This window comes from Neoarthrinium moseri (genome assembly GCF_022829205.1).
Source record: "Neoarthrinium moseri strain CBS 164.80 chromosome Unknown scaffold50_Wmoseri_CBS_16480, whole genome shotgun sequence".
Lineage (NCBI taxonomy): Eukaryota > Fungi > Ascomycota > Sordariomycetes > Amphisphaeriales > Apiosporaceae > Neoarthrinium > Neoarthrinium moseri.
In genome coordinates, this window is record NW_026055164.1 from 192,924 (window position 1) to 207,403 (window position 14,480).

General features: G+C 55.6%; 4 protein-coding genes across 4 annotated transcripts; 3 read left to right on the forward strand and 1 right to left on the reverse strand.

The window, feature by feature from the left end:
- Positions 1–1,924: 1,924 nt before the first annotated feature.
- On the forward strand, positions 1,925–4,383 carry JN550_010161 (uncharacterized protein; the record flags this gene model as incomplete). Its single annotated transcript, XM_049308385.1, has 2 exons — positions 1,925–2,427; positions 2,493–4,383. The coding sequence occupies 2 exons, from the start codon at positions 1,925–1,927 to the stop codon at positions 4,381–4,383; spliced, it is 2,394 nt and encodes a 797-aa protein (XP_049167901.1).
- Positions 4,384–6,697: 2,314 nt separating this feature from the next.
- JN550_010162 (uncharacterized protein) lies at positions 6,698–7,012 on the forward strand (the record flags this gene model as incomplete). Its single annotated transcript, XM_049308386.1, has 1 exon — positions 6,698–7,012. One exon carries the CDS (start codon positions 6,698–6,700, stop codon positions 7,010–7,012), a length of 315 nt encoding a protein of 104 aa, XP_049167902.1.
- A 229-nt stretch (positions 7,013–7,241) lies between these two features.
- On the forward strand, positions 7,242–8,720 carry JN550_010163 (uncharacterized protein; the record flags this gene model as incomplete). The annotated part of the gene is made up of 4 exons (XM_049308387.1): positions 7,242–7,530; positions 7,589–7,727; positions 7,945–8,559; positions 8,630–8,720. The coding sequence occupies 4 exons, from the start codon at positions 7,242–7,244 to the stop codon at positions 8,718–8,720; spliced, it is 1,134 nt and encodes a 377-aa protein (XP_049167903.1).
- Positions 8,721–9,239: 519 nt separating this feature from the next.
- On the reverse strand, positions 9,240–13,895 carry JN550_010164 (uncharacterized protein; the record flags this gene model as incomplete). Its single annotated transcript, XM_049308388.1, has 1 exon — positions 9,240–13,895. One exon carries the CDS (start codon positions 13,893–13,895, stop codon positions 9,240–9,242), a length of 4,656 nt encoding a protein of 1,551 aa, XP_049167904.1.
- Between the last annotated feature and the right edge of the window lie 585 nt (positions 13,896–14,480).

Sequence of the window (14,480 nt, forward strand, 5' to 3'; positions counted from 1 at the left end):
AGAAAGTCAAATCTTGACCGAAGTGCAGCGCAGCACACCACACCACAGCACGGCAGCAGCTTTGACGGCTTTTCTCAAGTGTTGCGTCTCGTATTTGCTGGTGGACTTTCTTGGTTGTGCAATTTGCATGTTGGGCGCGGTTGTTTCAGACCTCACGAGGCTCAAGGGTCGTTTCTTGCTGCCGACTGCAGAATCCAGAGAAGTGTTTCAGAATTGGAGTGCCCACCTTTCTGGCAAGGCAGGTCGTCCAGTGGGACGATGGGCGGCCTGGGCCCGGGTGGGCAGTCGGCCCCAGCGCCCCAGGGACCCCCGGATGCCACTATGGAAGCTACGCCTCGCCGGTGCGCCCTGTACCTTGAACACCCTTGTTTGCTTGGCACCCGCGGCGGACCCTAGGGCAGTGGCGTCGATCTCGTCCCACCCCCTGGTAGCAGCTAAGTACTAGGGATCTGGGACAGTAGTTACATGTATCGACTTTGAGAGGCGCTGGCCCGGAGTAGAATTGCTGGGATGGTGCTATAGTGCCATCGTAGGAGCCGCGAGTCCCCAGGTCCCCTAGATGCCGACGCATATGCCATGGTGGCCTGGCGGATCTCTTTCCTTGGCGGGATGGAGGCTCCAGAATCCAGAGGAGGAGCCGTTGCTGGATCCAATGCGACTTGGCCCTTCTGCTTGGGCAGACGGCTGCAACATTGGCGAGTCGCAGAATGCTAGCGATCGCCACCCCATACTTGATGGACGCCGAGCAAGGGGTTGAAATGAGTTCGTCGGGCAGTACCATGGACAGCGACTTGTGCACGCAAAATTAGAGAAGGATTTGTTTCTTCGCGGTAGATCTTGGTGTGGCCAAGCCCGCCGAAGCCGTCGACCTTGAGAGGCCGTGTGCACTAGCTAGTGTGCGCGTGTGTACGTGTGTCGTTGCGGATTTCCGCAACCAAACGGAGTAGGTGACGACGATGGTATCGGCACGCCAAGCGGTCCCCCTTTTGGCATACACCACCAGCACATCAGATAGACGAGACTGGCAAGCACATGCATGGATAGATTTCAACTTTTTTCGGGCCAGTCAGCCCACGCTCCTTGCACAACTGTGCAGATCCCTGACGGCACCGACAGAGTTCGGCGAGCAGGCCAAGGTGCAACGCATTGATATCGACCAGGGAGCTGCTAGATCTAGCAAACATCCAGAGTTCCAGAAAAGGGTGCCCCCCCAGGGCCACCCGCCCCATTAGAAGTACAAGGCAAAGCTCCTCGCGTTTGGGACTCCAGATCTGAGCCCGCCTTCGGTTTCCGCTTTGGTCAGCCTATTCGCACCCAAGTCTGGTGGGCAGCGCGCTCGAGTAGTTGAAACTTCCCTTCCCTCCCCCGTCCATTCCATCTCCGGCCAACGTTGAACACCTACCCAACAGCCACGACCGTCGACCGACCTGCATACACACTCTTCGATTCTTTTCTCCGTGCACTGCTCTGGAAATTGCCCTTCTTTTTGGCTTCCTGTTTTTCCTCTTCTTTCTTTCCCTGTCGTCGTAGACTGCCGTCCATTTTCCCCGTTCCTTCATTGGGGGTCACGCCTACCACCTCCCATCGACCTTTACACGACCGGGCCACCCCTCGACTTCATTCATTTTTGCCCGCAGCACCCGCCATCTTCTCCCGCCATCGCTTGTGTGCTGCAGCTATAGAGCGAGTCTTTGTAAATCACCAAATCCATTGTTCTCTTTGATTTGCTCGCTGACGTCCTTCAAAGCCGGGATACCGCGCAGTGCCCTGACGACTCCTTTGTGGTGGTGGTTTGAACGGCATATCTGATACGCGGTGACTTCATTTGGATCCTACACCTTCCTACCTCGGGACCATCCACAGGGACGCAGGACAACACGCCCGCAAATGTTCTCTGCGAGCACAGAGAACTAGGAAATATTCGATGCTCAACTTTGAGTCCCCGCCACCTTCGCCGAGGAGGAACTCGCCCATTATGGAAAAGGTATCGAACCTCATATTACGGAAATCAGACTCCTTCTCCAGCATCCTATCCAAGAAGGAAGAGGCTTTCCTTCCGATGGCCCTGAAGCCGAAGCCGAAGTTCAGACTCAAGGCTCTGCTGAGTCATTGTTTGTACCGCAGGGTGGTGATCTGGACCCTCGTTGCAATTGTCTTACTCTCGGTCACATTATTCAACCCACGGATAGCGCACAGTCATCGGAATGTCTTAGATCTTGTGCCTCTTGGCAAGGGCGAAATACCAGAGAGCAAAGCCGCGAAGCTCGACAGCGGGGCTTCACTCCGGGTGCAAGATAGCATGAGACACGAAGAAAGCCCGAAAGACAGCAAAGATGGTGAGAAGCAGGACGAGGGAGACTCGAGCGACGCCAAAGGCAGCAAGAAGAAGCCAAAAAAGAATGGCCCGCATTGGCTGGACTACAAGCAGTAAGCCCCCCCACCATCGCCGAAACCCAAACTTAGGTATCGAGTTAACCAATTGCGCTGCGCAGTTTGGACGGCTACTACAACGGCCTTCGTTCGTTAGTTTCGTTCTCGGAGTACAAGCCTGAGTATCCCGTCCCGCCCGAGGCCGCCCACGCTACTGCAGATGTGTCATCTGTGCACAACACAAAGTTGCCCACGCCAACTCCTTACAGCCCCCAACCCGATTATGATTCCAGCGAGTACAAGGCCAAATACCACAAGGTCAACAAATGCTATCTGGATCCCGAAGATAAGGTACCAGTCCCGGATGTCTGGGCATACAGCGGCGTTCCCCAAGGCCAAGCCAAGCCAGCCCTAGGATCATACGACCTCTTTGGCTTACGAGAGGATGTCTGTTTCGACAGATTTGGTCGCTATGGCCCCTACGGCCTGGGCTATTCGGTGCAGGCTGGCGGCACCGGGGAGGGTACCGACACGGAGAACGAGGGCAGCAGCGTAATCTGGGAGAAGAACGGACAGATCGACTGGGATGGCATGGACTGGGCAGATGCGCAGGAACGATGCGTCAAGGCGAACGAGCACCGCTTCAACACCGGCAACGAGACACGAGATGCTGAAACTACTGCACAGTCGCAATTCATGAAGATTGATCGTACCGCTGTCGTCATCCGGACCTATGTCGGCTTCAAGTGGACTGCCCACGCATTGCTAAACTTCCGCGCCATGATTTCGGAGCTCAACATTCGATCTGGCGGCGAGTACGATGTGCACTTCCTGCTACACGTCCGCGACCCCGAAACGCCAATCTGGGCTGACCCCTCGACTGCTCAACGCGTGCTTGACGCCAATGTACCTAAGGAATTCCACGGCATTTGCACCCTGTGGTCTGAGCCCCAGATGAAACTGTACTACCCTGGTAGCTTCGGCGAGACCTTCGAGAATCCCAGCAATGGCGATATCCACGGTGTCTACCGCAGTGCCCATATGCCGCTGCAGCACTTCGCCAACCTGCACCCTGAGTACGCCCATTTCTGGAATTGGGAGATGGACATGCGCTGGGTCGGGTCCTACTACGAATTGTTTGACCGCCTTGGGAAGTGGGGAGCAAAGCAGAGCCGTCAAGGTATGTGGGAACGTGCAAGCAAGTACTACATCCCAGAACTACACGGCAACTGGGACAACTTCACCGAACTGGTGGACCACGAAACGCGTTCAGCAGGCCGCCGACCCATCATGGGCCCCGTTATTTTCGCTGGGAAAACGAACCTTCAGCACGGCGAGGAGGGTTTCATGCCCGCGAGCTGTGCGACCGGCTTGGATCCGAACATGTGCGGCGTTGGGGAAGATGCTGATCTCATCACTTTGAACCCGCTCTTCGACACCAACGAATCCGGTTGGGTTTTCGCCAGTGATGCCACCGGTTACGACCAGCGATTCCAACAGCCTCCCCGTCGGTGTGCCATCGTGACAGCATCGCGTCTCTCGCGACGTCTGCTCTCTGTGATGCACGAGGAGACTTGGCGTCTGCACCATAGCATGTTCAGCGAGATGTTCCCGCCATCGATGGCGCTTCATCACGGTCTGAAAGCTGTGTATGCCCCGCATCCTGTATACCTCGACCGTGCTTGGCCCGTCGAGGCGATTGAGAAGAACTTCAACGGCGGCCGCGACCACACATCCGGCGGCCATGGCAGCCCATTCGATCTGACCAACGAGCACAACCACAAGGGTACCTCCTGGTACTACAACAGTGAATTTGCCGGTCTCTTATGGCGCCGATGGCTAGGATATCCTCAGTATGACGGTCGTGGCGACGGCGGCGGCCGGGCAGGTGAAGGCACACTCCGTGGAGGCAGAGTCGAAGAGGCCGACAAAGATAACTCCGGCCGACTGTGTTTGCGCAGCATGCTGGTACATCCTATCAAGTGGGAAAACCCGGCCGAGTGGGATAACTAGGTGACGTCTCTGAGCTCTTTTCTCCGAGAGAAGATATTTCCTTTGTTACTCGGATACACATAGAAATTGGCACCGGCGCAGCGCAGCTCAAGGCAGCGCCTTCCAGGACACTGGACTATACAGGCCCAACGCCTTTTTAGCCCTGATACAGGGTTAGAGAATCTAATATGGGAGGAAACACCATCATTTCTCCAGTACCAAGTACTGGCGGCGTCTGTTGCATTTCGACATACTTCCACTCAACGAGACTGGAAGGATAGCATAGGGTGAGGCTGGAGTTCTATAAATTTGCAGGCTAGGTTGCACATTGTCGGGTCTCTGTTTTGTCACCACATATACTCCCCTGCGTTTGCCAGCCCGAGTCCAGATGGATCAGGAAGAATCTACTGCTTGGAATCAGCGGCATGGAGATCGGCGCTGTATATTAGACCGGATGCAAAAGCACGTACTTACAGGGGGAAGCCAAGGCAGGGAGCGTAGGCGTTTTGTGCCTTATATGTATATATGGGGATCGACTGGGCCAAAACGTTGTTTTTGGCGAAACTGAACATAGTTAGACTGTTCTTGCTTGATTAGAGCGCAGAAACGTACTACTAAAAAAAGATACATACTTAAGACTGGATTGGCACCATTTTGCGGTGATGTTTGTTGTTTTGCAATAATGGAGATGGAACGATAAAGTGTGCAAGCTCCTTTCTTTGGGTATGATCCGCATCATTTTCTTCGATGTATCCTGAGGTTAGGCCTCACAGCATTTAGATAGGCTATGTCAGGTCATCTGGCACCAAGATTGGTCATGTGCACCGTCGAGGGGAATAAAGGGCCTCGCTTAGAAACCAGACGACGATTGGACGTCAAACTTGTCATGTGACATGAGGCTCAATAATGCGAAAAGCCGTAAGCATCAGCCTCATTGTTGGTCAGCGTTCGAGGAGGCACCCGAAGTGGAGAGATCATCTCGAAAAGGAAGGGAAAGAGGGTTATAAGAACCGATCGGTTTCGACTGGCAGAAAGCAAGAAGGGCGACCAGATTGGCCATACTAGCATCGCAGTTGCTCTTCATAGCGAGGCTGGCCACCCGCCACACTAGAATCGAAAAGGCGCCGAAAATGTCTGCAGGGCGAAGCCGATTTGCAGCTGCAGGTTGTAGAAAAAGTCCGAAGCGATGAGCGCCGGCGCGGAGGCGCCCTGAATTTCCATGCGTCTCCTGAGCTCCTGCAGGATTCTCGGTTTGCACATCCCCAAATCGGGTTAACGCTGTGCGATTCACCAGCGGTTCTGGCCCCTGTCAACTGTTTAGTACTTAGTGATCAGCTATTTAGGTTGTTTTATAGACAAGAGTGGTCGCAGTTTAAGGTTTTAAGGTTATGTCTAATACAGGCAGACATACGCCGTCACTAGACTAGTTTATAAGCTAGCAAGTTACTTGCTGTTAGAAGTCGGACAATTGACACGCCTTGACATAGACCACCTCCCATATATAGGAACGACGTGCACTGACCAATCTTGATTTATATGGCATGACCGGTAGTAGCGATGGAATAGCTACCGTACTATGGATAGTGACAATCTCTCCTCATTTTATTGGATCTGATGGAGTTACTTGGTCCGTGTCGAGGCGTGTAAGGCGCTCCATTAGTGCCACTCCGCAAAAACGTGCGGATTTGGGATTTGGGATTTTCTGAGTTGTAACGGTATCACAGTACAACTGCAATTGCGGGGTCGGATGATCAACTCAATGCACCATCTTCTTGAAGCCGGATTGAGTAATTGAACTATGCCGTGATGCCTTCACTAAACGACACTGTTGAGTAGCTAATGCCCGTACTCCTTCCTCCCTCTACCCTTCAAAGGTCCGCCGAAGCGGCCAAACGACTGAGTATGGTGCTACGATTCGCATGCCCAGCCAAGACTGTGAACGCCTCGCCGACTGAGGCACGGGGCTCGGTTGTATGGGCGAGACAACGGATCTTCAAAATACCCTATCACAGTCAACGCATGATCTGACGGCAATGGACCTGTACAAGTATAAGCCACTCCCTGGGGAAAATTATATCAGGACGGCCACGATCTTGCCCGGTAAGCTCGCAAATGACATAATCCTCGACCTTGTGACCGTACCTTTCCTCGCATCTGAGCCAGCGGAGTGTGCAGCTCTGTCTTATGCCTGGGGTTCGCCTGAGATACATATTTACGTCGAGATACGCGGAAGATGTGACAGCTCCCCAGATCTCGTGCATCGGCATCTTGGACGGTTAGGCGTAAGCAAGAGTCTTGCCACAGCCTTGCGCGATCTTCGCAGGGAGCGCAGACCATGTGGATCGACGCGTTATGTATCGACCAAGACAACTACAAAGAGAAAGCAGAAGAGGTTGCTAAGATGGGCGATATCTTCTGGCGTGCAGCTGAAGTCGTTGCCTACATTGGTCCCGAGGCGGATGAAAGAGTCAAATTGATGGATTATATGGAACACCTTGGAAAGACTGTCGAGTATGACTGGTCAACACGACATCTTGATGTTGCGGATTTGCGGCATATGTGGAACGGAATGCGCTTGTTCGATGATAATGGGGATCTGCTTGTCGATGCCGATGAAGTTGTTGGTGGCAATCTTGTCGGCAAACCATGAGAGAGTGATTAGCGCCCCGGGCAGTCCCCCTTGTGATTATGTAGGACGTTGGATCCCGTACGGCCTGCGCGACTGCATCTAGCCGATCAAGTCGCTTCCACCCATGCCGAAACCTGCGGCTTCTCTGTCGCAATACGTGATAGTGCTCTCTGATCTCAACTCAAAAAGGCAGGTGTCCTCCCCTATCCGACCTTGGAAGTTGGTCCAGCCAGTTATTCCCTCTCCAGCCATGTCTAACCAGCCCTCCGCGAGATGGCAGCCTATACAGCCTGTTCCTGCAGCCCAACCACCAGTTGCTCCGGCAGTTAAGCATGAGACCAACGCTGAGATCCCGCCAGAGTCGGGCCAAAGCTCCCAGGCTGTATCAGTGCCGGCAATGCCTCAGTTCCCTAAACTCGAAGCTGATCCTGAAATCCCAAGTTACCGAACCCGGGTCAGTTCCGGCCACACTCAGATAGACTGGTCAGGGTTCTCGTATGAAGATGAAGGAAGGCTTTACCAGGGCTATGATCCAGGCGGTAAGACATATGGCCAAGTGGACCTCTGAGCTCCTCGACTAGCAGCTGACATACGAAGCGTATTCTCTACCAAATGACGGAGCAGAGCAGGACCGTCTAGATTTCCAACATACTATAACCGGATTTATTCTAGATGGGAGGCTGAATCTAGCGCCTATTGTGTCACCGAAAAACGTCCTTGACATCGGAGCAGGAACGTGAGTTGCCCGAAACCATTGTTGCACCTGGGAAACTTCGGGTCCGCAGAGGCTGCGCTTAGATCTTTGTGCGCTCACTGACTTCGCTGCATAGTGGTATATGGTGTATTGCGTTGTGAGCCGCCCTGCAAGCGGTCCATGCGCAATTGACGGCACAACACACACTTGAACACCGAATATCATAACCCACAGGTTTCGCTAATCCACTTGACTACAGCGCCGAGAGAAATCCAGACTGTCTCGTCACGGGGACGGATCTGTGTTTGATACAGGCGCCTCCTAACACGAGCAACTGCATCTTCATCCTGGAGAACTCGGAGACCCAGGAGTGGGCGTTCCCGTATACCTTTGACTACATCCACATACGCAACGTGGGGCCCTGCTTTGACGATATTCGCACGGTTCTCCGCAAGTCGTACGAGTTCATGACGCCCGGAGGCTGGATCGAGCTGCAGGACGGGGACTGGCAGCCCAAGTCGATCGACGGCAGCCTCGAGGGCACGGCGCTGCAGCGCTGGTTCGGCATGGTAATCGCGGCCGGGCAGCGCATGGGCCGCGACATGCTGACGGCGCCGCAGTTCAAGGACAACCTGCTGCAGTCGGGCTTCGTGGCCGTGCAGGAGAACGTGTACCAGATCCCCAGCAGCGCGTGGGCCCGCGGCGGAAAGGCTAAGCGGCTGGGACGGTACGTCACAACCGTGTGGCTCGACATCGTCGACAGCTACCATAAGTTTCTCCTTGCCGCTGGCCACTCGCTGGCGGATGTCGACGAGCTGGTCCCTGCTGTCAAGAGAGACCTTCTGGACCTGCGCATACACTGGCATCTCGAAACGTAAGTACTCGGCCCACAGCTGGCCTGAACTATGTCTATCACAGATGTTAACAAGCTCCTTTTCATGCAGGTACTTCGTGTACGGGCGGAAATGTCTGCCCCGGTACGGAGAGAACTTGCCAATGCCATCGGAACTGATTATGCAACGACCCGCATTCTGAGCTATTACCACATTTCAGTCTCTTCGGGGCAACCTACGAAACTTGTGTAGAGAGAAAAGCGTAGTTAGTCCGTACGGAAGAAACAATATAGTGGCTTCGCCGTCAATCTCTTGAGAGTCGCTGAAAATCCAGAAATGATCTGCAATAGTTGGTCAACAGAAAGGTTGGAAAAACGATTCTTATTCCACTAATGCTACGTTGGAAATCACGCAGCATGGTTACGCCGATGCCTTGATCATAATTCATGCACAGGGCTTGCGTAAGCTGTGCGAGTCCAAATCAAAATCCCAGACCATACTCCATGCTGAGGAAAAATCAATGCTAACTAAGCCGTCGATGTCGATACCGCTGGGCAAATAATCCCCTTCGAAACTCGTCCAATGTCACTCCTCTACCCCGGCAGCTCACGCTTGCGCCAGATCGCGCAGAGCAAGATGAAAGGTTCTGATAAGCCCAGTTGCCAGATCTGACTTGCTCAAGACGAGCAGTCTAACGCCAAAGTACGCCTCCCGTCCCAAACTATGAAGAGGTGGGCAGCTTCTTTGGCTCGTGTTGCTGCGCATTCTCGTTGCTTTGCCCTCGTTTCTGGCCCATAATCTGCTCCATGACCCCGGCACTGGGCGTTGTCGTCGGCGGCGGGGCTGGACTTGCGGTCTTTGGCATTGGCGGGTGGGCCATTGTCTGAAGAGCAGGGCTGACTGTCTTGGGGACTGGTGAATCCTGAAACCTGGCAACACCCCCATTTACACCAATACCAGCAGAGATCGGATGTGGTGGTCCAGCAGAAGCCGGGGCAAGAGCTGGAGCCGCAGATGCCGCTGGCGCCTGGACTACCTGCGTAGTTTGTGGAGCAGGGGTTAGCATCGGAGTGGTCGATGGGGCGGGCGTCGGAGCAGTTGCAGGTTGACTTCCTAGTGGAGGTGCTGAAGGCGGAGCAGGGGCGGATGCAGGTGCAGATGGAGGCGCAGATGGGGACATGGTTGTCGGGGCCGCCGAAGTCTGGCGGTTTATCGAAGGGCGGGCTATTGAGACGGCACCAGGTCGGGCAATGCCAATAGACGAAGGGCGAGCTACCGAAATGCCAGGCCTGGGCACAGAGGGCATTGTTGGGGTGGCCTGGTTCGGTGCAGAAGGGGTCCGCTGAGCCGGAGGCGGCTGGGAATCCTGCTGTTTCGGACCATTCGCCGTCGTTGAGGGTGTAGACGGCTGCACTGGTGCAGGGGATGCCGATGGGGTCTGGCGCACTGTTGCTGACGGGGTACCTTGAGATTGTCCTGCACTCGCAGGTGCAGTGCCAAGAGGTTGCAAGCCATGTTTCTTGCGTGCGCCGTTGATGGTTTTGGTAACATGCTCGACCAAAAGATCATGGACTTGTTCCCAACCCTTGAATTTGCCGGCACTTGGTAAGCCCTGAGCTTGGTTGATGGCCGAGTCTACAATGGCTTCAGCCTGGTTGGTCTTTTGCTTCAGAGACAGTACAAAGTTGTCGCGGAAGGCCTTGACCGATGCCTGTATCTCTGCATCCACGTTTGGTGCGGCCGCGGGACTTGGACGTAGAGCCGGCGTCGACTGCTGTGTTGAAGGCGGCGCAGGTGCTGGTGAAGCTGAAGGTGGTGGGTTCTGGCGCTTGTTGCGAGTTTCCCGGAGAACATCTAATGCACCATCTGTCAATCTCTTCTCCACAGTCTCGAAACCTGGTATGGACGCCTGCGAAGGCAGGCCAAGGGCACGATTGAAAGCAGTCTCTATCAGCTGTGTGGCCTTCGCCAAAGGCACGCTCTTCGAGAGGGCTTTTAGCATGTTATCCTTGAAAGTTGCAAGCGCCTTCTCGTCGTCTGGGTGAAGTCCGGGTTGACTAGAGCCCGCAGAGCTGGCAACAATTCCAGCAGGCTGGGCCTGGGGAACTTGCGCTGCTGGCTGATGTATACTGGGGGTGCGAGAATGAGTATTTGGGACCATGTTGCCTGCGTTGCCCGAAATATTGGCTGACGGCGGTGGCCGGGCGTATGGTGAACTGTAGGCGCTCTGCTGGGGCCTGGGCGCCTGCTGGGGCATTACAGCACCAGCAGCGGCCACCGGCGATTGTACGGCAGTTGGACCTTGAGACTGCGGCATGAGAACATGCTGAGTACTGCGTTGTGCTTGGAGATTGGCATATGGTTGGTTGTGTTGACCCATAGGTGGCGCAGGATACGTCGAATGCTGTCCGGGTAGCCCATCTTCGAACTTGATTCCATTTCCCATACCACCGTGTTGCATGTAGTTCCCATTGTGGTAGTACTGCTGCTGCTGCCCCATGTTGAGCGCATTGCCCAGGTGAGGTTCCGGTGTGGTGACTTTGCGCTTCTTGCCAGCATCGAGCTCGATCCCTGGAATCCGCTGCCAGAGATTGGTCTCCTCGTTCTTCTTGAAGGCATCATTTCCGATAAGATTATGCCGTACACTGCTTTCCCAGCCTTTCGTCTCTGCAAAGAAGTAATACCAAGGATACCTCGCCGTGATTCTCTTGTAGATCTGTTTCAAATGTAGACCCTCTGGTGGCCCGGCAGTCAAAGCCTCATCAATGAGCACAACGTAATTCTTGGCAGGCTTTTGCAGCTGCTCTTCCGTGTAGTCTTCTCTTCTCAAGTCGAGCGGTGGTGACTTGGGCCGCACCTTCTTATCCTTCTTGTTGGCCTGTCTCTCCCCATCCGATCCCTCTTCGTCGTCTTCTCTCTTCCGCTTGGTGTATTTCCGTTTCTCTGGCTTCTCGTCACCTTCCGGCAAAGGATTCTTCCGAGGCCGGCCGACTGGGCGCTTGATCTTCTCACCGGGTGGTTCTTGAGGCACAGTCTTCTGCGACTGCTGGGCCTCGAGCTGCTTCTTCAGCAGACGACGCTCCCGTTTAGACATGATGCCATCTTTTGGGGGCCGCCCAGGCCCGCGCCTTCGGGGAAGTTGGGGGATCATGAAGTCAGACCCAAAGTCTCCAGTTGCTTCGGCTAGCTGCATGATGGGGTCGATGTCCATGGGTATGTGGGCAGCCATGGCGGAGTCCGCTTGTTCTCCCACCTGCTGTTGGTGTTGTTGTTGTTGTTGCTGCTGCTGCTGAAGCTGCTCCACTTGTTCCTCTATCGGCGCCTCAACAATATCCCCCATGATTTCGTCTGCGGGTGGCTCCCCGTCTTCTGACAGTGGAGACGGAGTCGGTTGATGTGGAATGGGCGACAGTGAATCGCTAGTGTCACGGAGGTGCTTCTTGTCATCATGCTCAAATTCTAGGCTCATCTCCTTGCCACCAACAGAGCACACCTTGCTGGACGTCTCTTCATCCAATTCTTCAGCACCGGTCTTACCGAGTTCAACGCCGTTGATTCGAAATGAGAAGTCGACGTCCTTGATCTGGAGACGGGCACCGCATCGAAGGGTAGCAGGTTTGTTCAAGCCATAATGCACATCATCACAGAAGAAACCATTTCTGTGCAGTGATATGCCCTCGAAGACGCCCCTCCGCTCGTTGAACTGGATCTTCATGTGTTTCCTCGAGATGGACTTGGTCCTTGCCGCGATGTTTGGTCCTGGGGAGTGGATGCCGACGAAGGGCACATGCGAGGTGGATGGCTGCAGGCTGCTGAGATCAATGGCAGCAGCCCCTTCGCTGTGAGAAACATACTGCCGATTTGACTTGGCAATCCCTCTCGGCTCGTCTTCCGGGTCATTGTGCTCCGAGGGGGCCTTGCCCACAGGCGCGTTGCTATCCTCGCCGTCGGACTCTGGGCCGAGCATGCCTCCCTCTTCGCTGACGTAGGACTTGCTGAACTTGCCCTTGCTCCTGCCTACCGGCGTCGGCGGCGGGAGACCCATGGCCTCATTCTGTTCGACAGCCTCTTGATAGCGCTGTGCCCGACGTTCGTCCTTGCGGGCCTGCTGCATCGCTCTCTGGTCGCGGCCAATGATGACGGCGTAGGTCGTCATCTGGAACTCACTGTCGGCAAAGTCTATGGTCGCGAACGACTCCAGCTTCTGGCTCTGGCTAGCTGCGACGCTTGCCGAGGTCTGCTCGTAGTTGTCATCGTCCTGGAACTGGGATGCCGCCAATGAGATCTCGGATGGGGCAATGGCATCGGGGTATTCGTAGTTGAAGCCTATCTGGTTGGCCTGAGCCAGACTGATCATGTAGGCGGCCGGGTCAACGTGCGACAGGGACGCATGGCGGGACATATTGGCGCGGGTCGACGAAGGCAGGGTCTGAGGCGGGTAGGCGATGTCGTCGTCGGTGGTGGCGACGGCTGCATAGCCTTGCGACTGCGACTGCGACTGCGCCTGCGCCTGCTGGGAGGCGAGAGACTGATCAATGTCCATGGCGTCGGGGTCCGGGTGGGCCGCGGGCCTCTCGTCGTTCAGCCTGGGGAAGTCGGTGTTGTCGTCGTCGTCGTCGAGCGCGCCGTCGCCGTTGGTGCTGTGTACCGCAGTCACGGCAGGTGTCGAGAGGGGCGACACGGTTGGTGGCGACGGCATGTATTGGTCGCGAAGCTGCTGAAAAGCCGAGACGGGGGGCATGGCCGGCGGCAGTGCAGATGCGGAATTGGGAGCGGGAGAGGCGACAGCAGAGGTCTGCCCTTGGTCCTGGGGTTCCTGTTGCGAAGCCTCTTGCTGCTGCTGCTGCTGCTGCTGCTGCTGCTGGGCCGGCGGCTGCTCGGCCGACTCGAAGACGTGATGATCTGCCTCGGGCGCATTGTCATTGTTAGGTTCGGGGTGGGCCTGGGAAACTGGCTCTGGGGCGGGCGCGTCTTGTTGTATTGAACTCGGATCGGAATCCTGTGCAGAGGCCTGGGCCGAGGGCGCGTCTGAAGTTGTTGCTGTTGTTGCTACTGTTGCTACTCTCGGTGTCGGTGGTGCTGGTGGCGGTGGTGCATCCTCAACTGGACCTGGACCTGGACTTGGACCTGGGTCCGGGCGAGCATCTGCGAGTTCATCGGGGGCGGCAGGCGGCAGCGATGTGCCATGGCCACTGCTCTCGGCCATGGCTGCGTTGGACGAAGTCATCGCTGGCCATACATCGACAGCTCGTTCGTCGGGCGGTCCCTCGGGGGTGGCGCGACAGAGACGGGGAGTCGACTTTTCGCCTTGGCCTGGGGGTGCGGTGTTGTCGTAGAAGATCTGGAGGTCTCGGTCGTTCGCAGCCGACCGCCGCATCTAAAAAGTTCACAGGCCTGAAGAGTCCTGGCGCCCTTCTTCTGGGTCTCCGCGCCAAGACCCCTGCTCCGCCGGGCTGCTTGGCTGCTTGGCCTTGGCTGCTTTCTGCTGGACCGTGCTGGCCTGTGGTCCCTTCCGCCCTCCTCTCTGCCTTCTCTGGCTCGCTCTACCTCAGTACGTCCCCCTCATGGACAGCTCTGGCGCCCTGTGATTGGCCATGGGCACGCAGAAGCGGCTTCTAACTGGCTCATTTCTCACCTTGGGCCGGAGTTAGCCATCGGCCTTTTGCTGGGACAGACGCGCCGCAATGTGGGGAGATTTTTTTGCTGCGCTAGAACGCTCGAGCCAATTTCCTAGGTACCGTCGTCGTCGTACTGCTCGATCTTAGGCCTGTCGTTAAGAAGGAAAGCCGTTCTTCATTGTTGGCTGGCCCTGCCAACTGAAATTTTTTCTGTCTTGGGCCAATGTCTGATGGGGCTCAAATCTATCAGATGGGGCGGCTTTGGCGTGCAGTAGACATGTATAACATCAAGGCCCGTGGTCCGTGTTTACAATAGCTCCTTTCCTCGAAGAGAGGAGCAGATG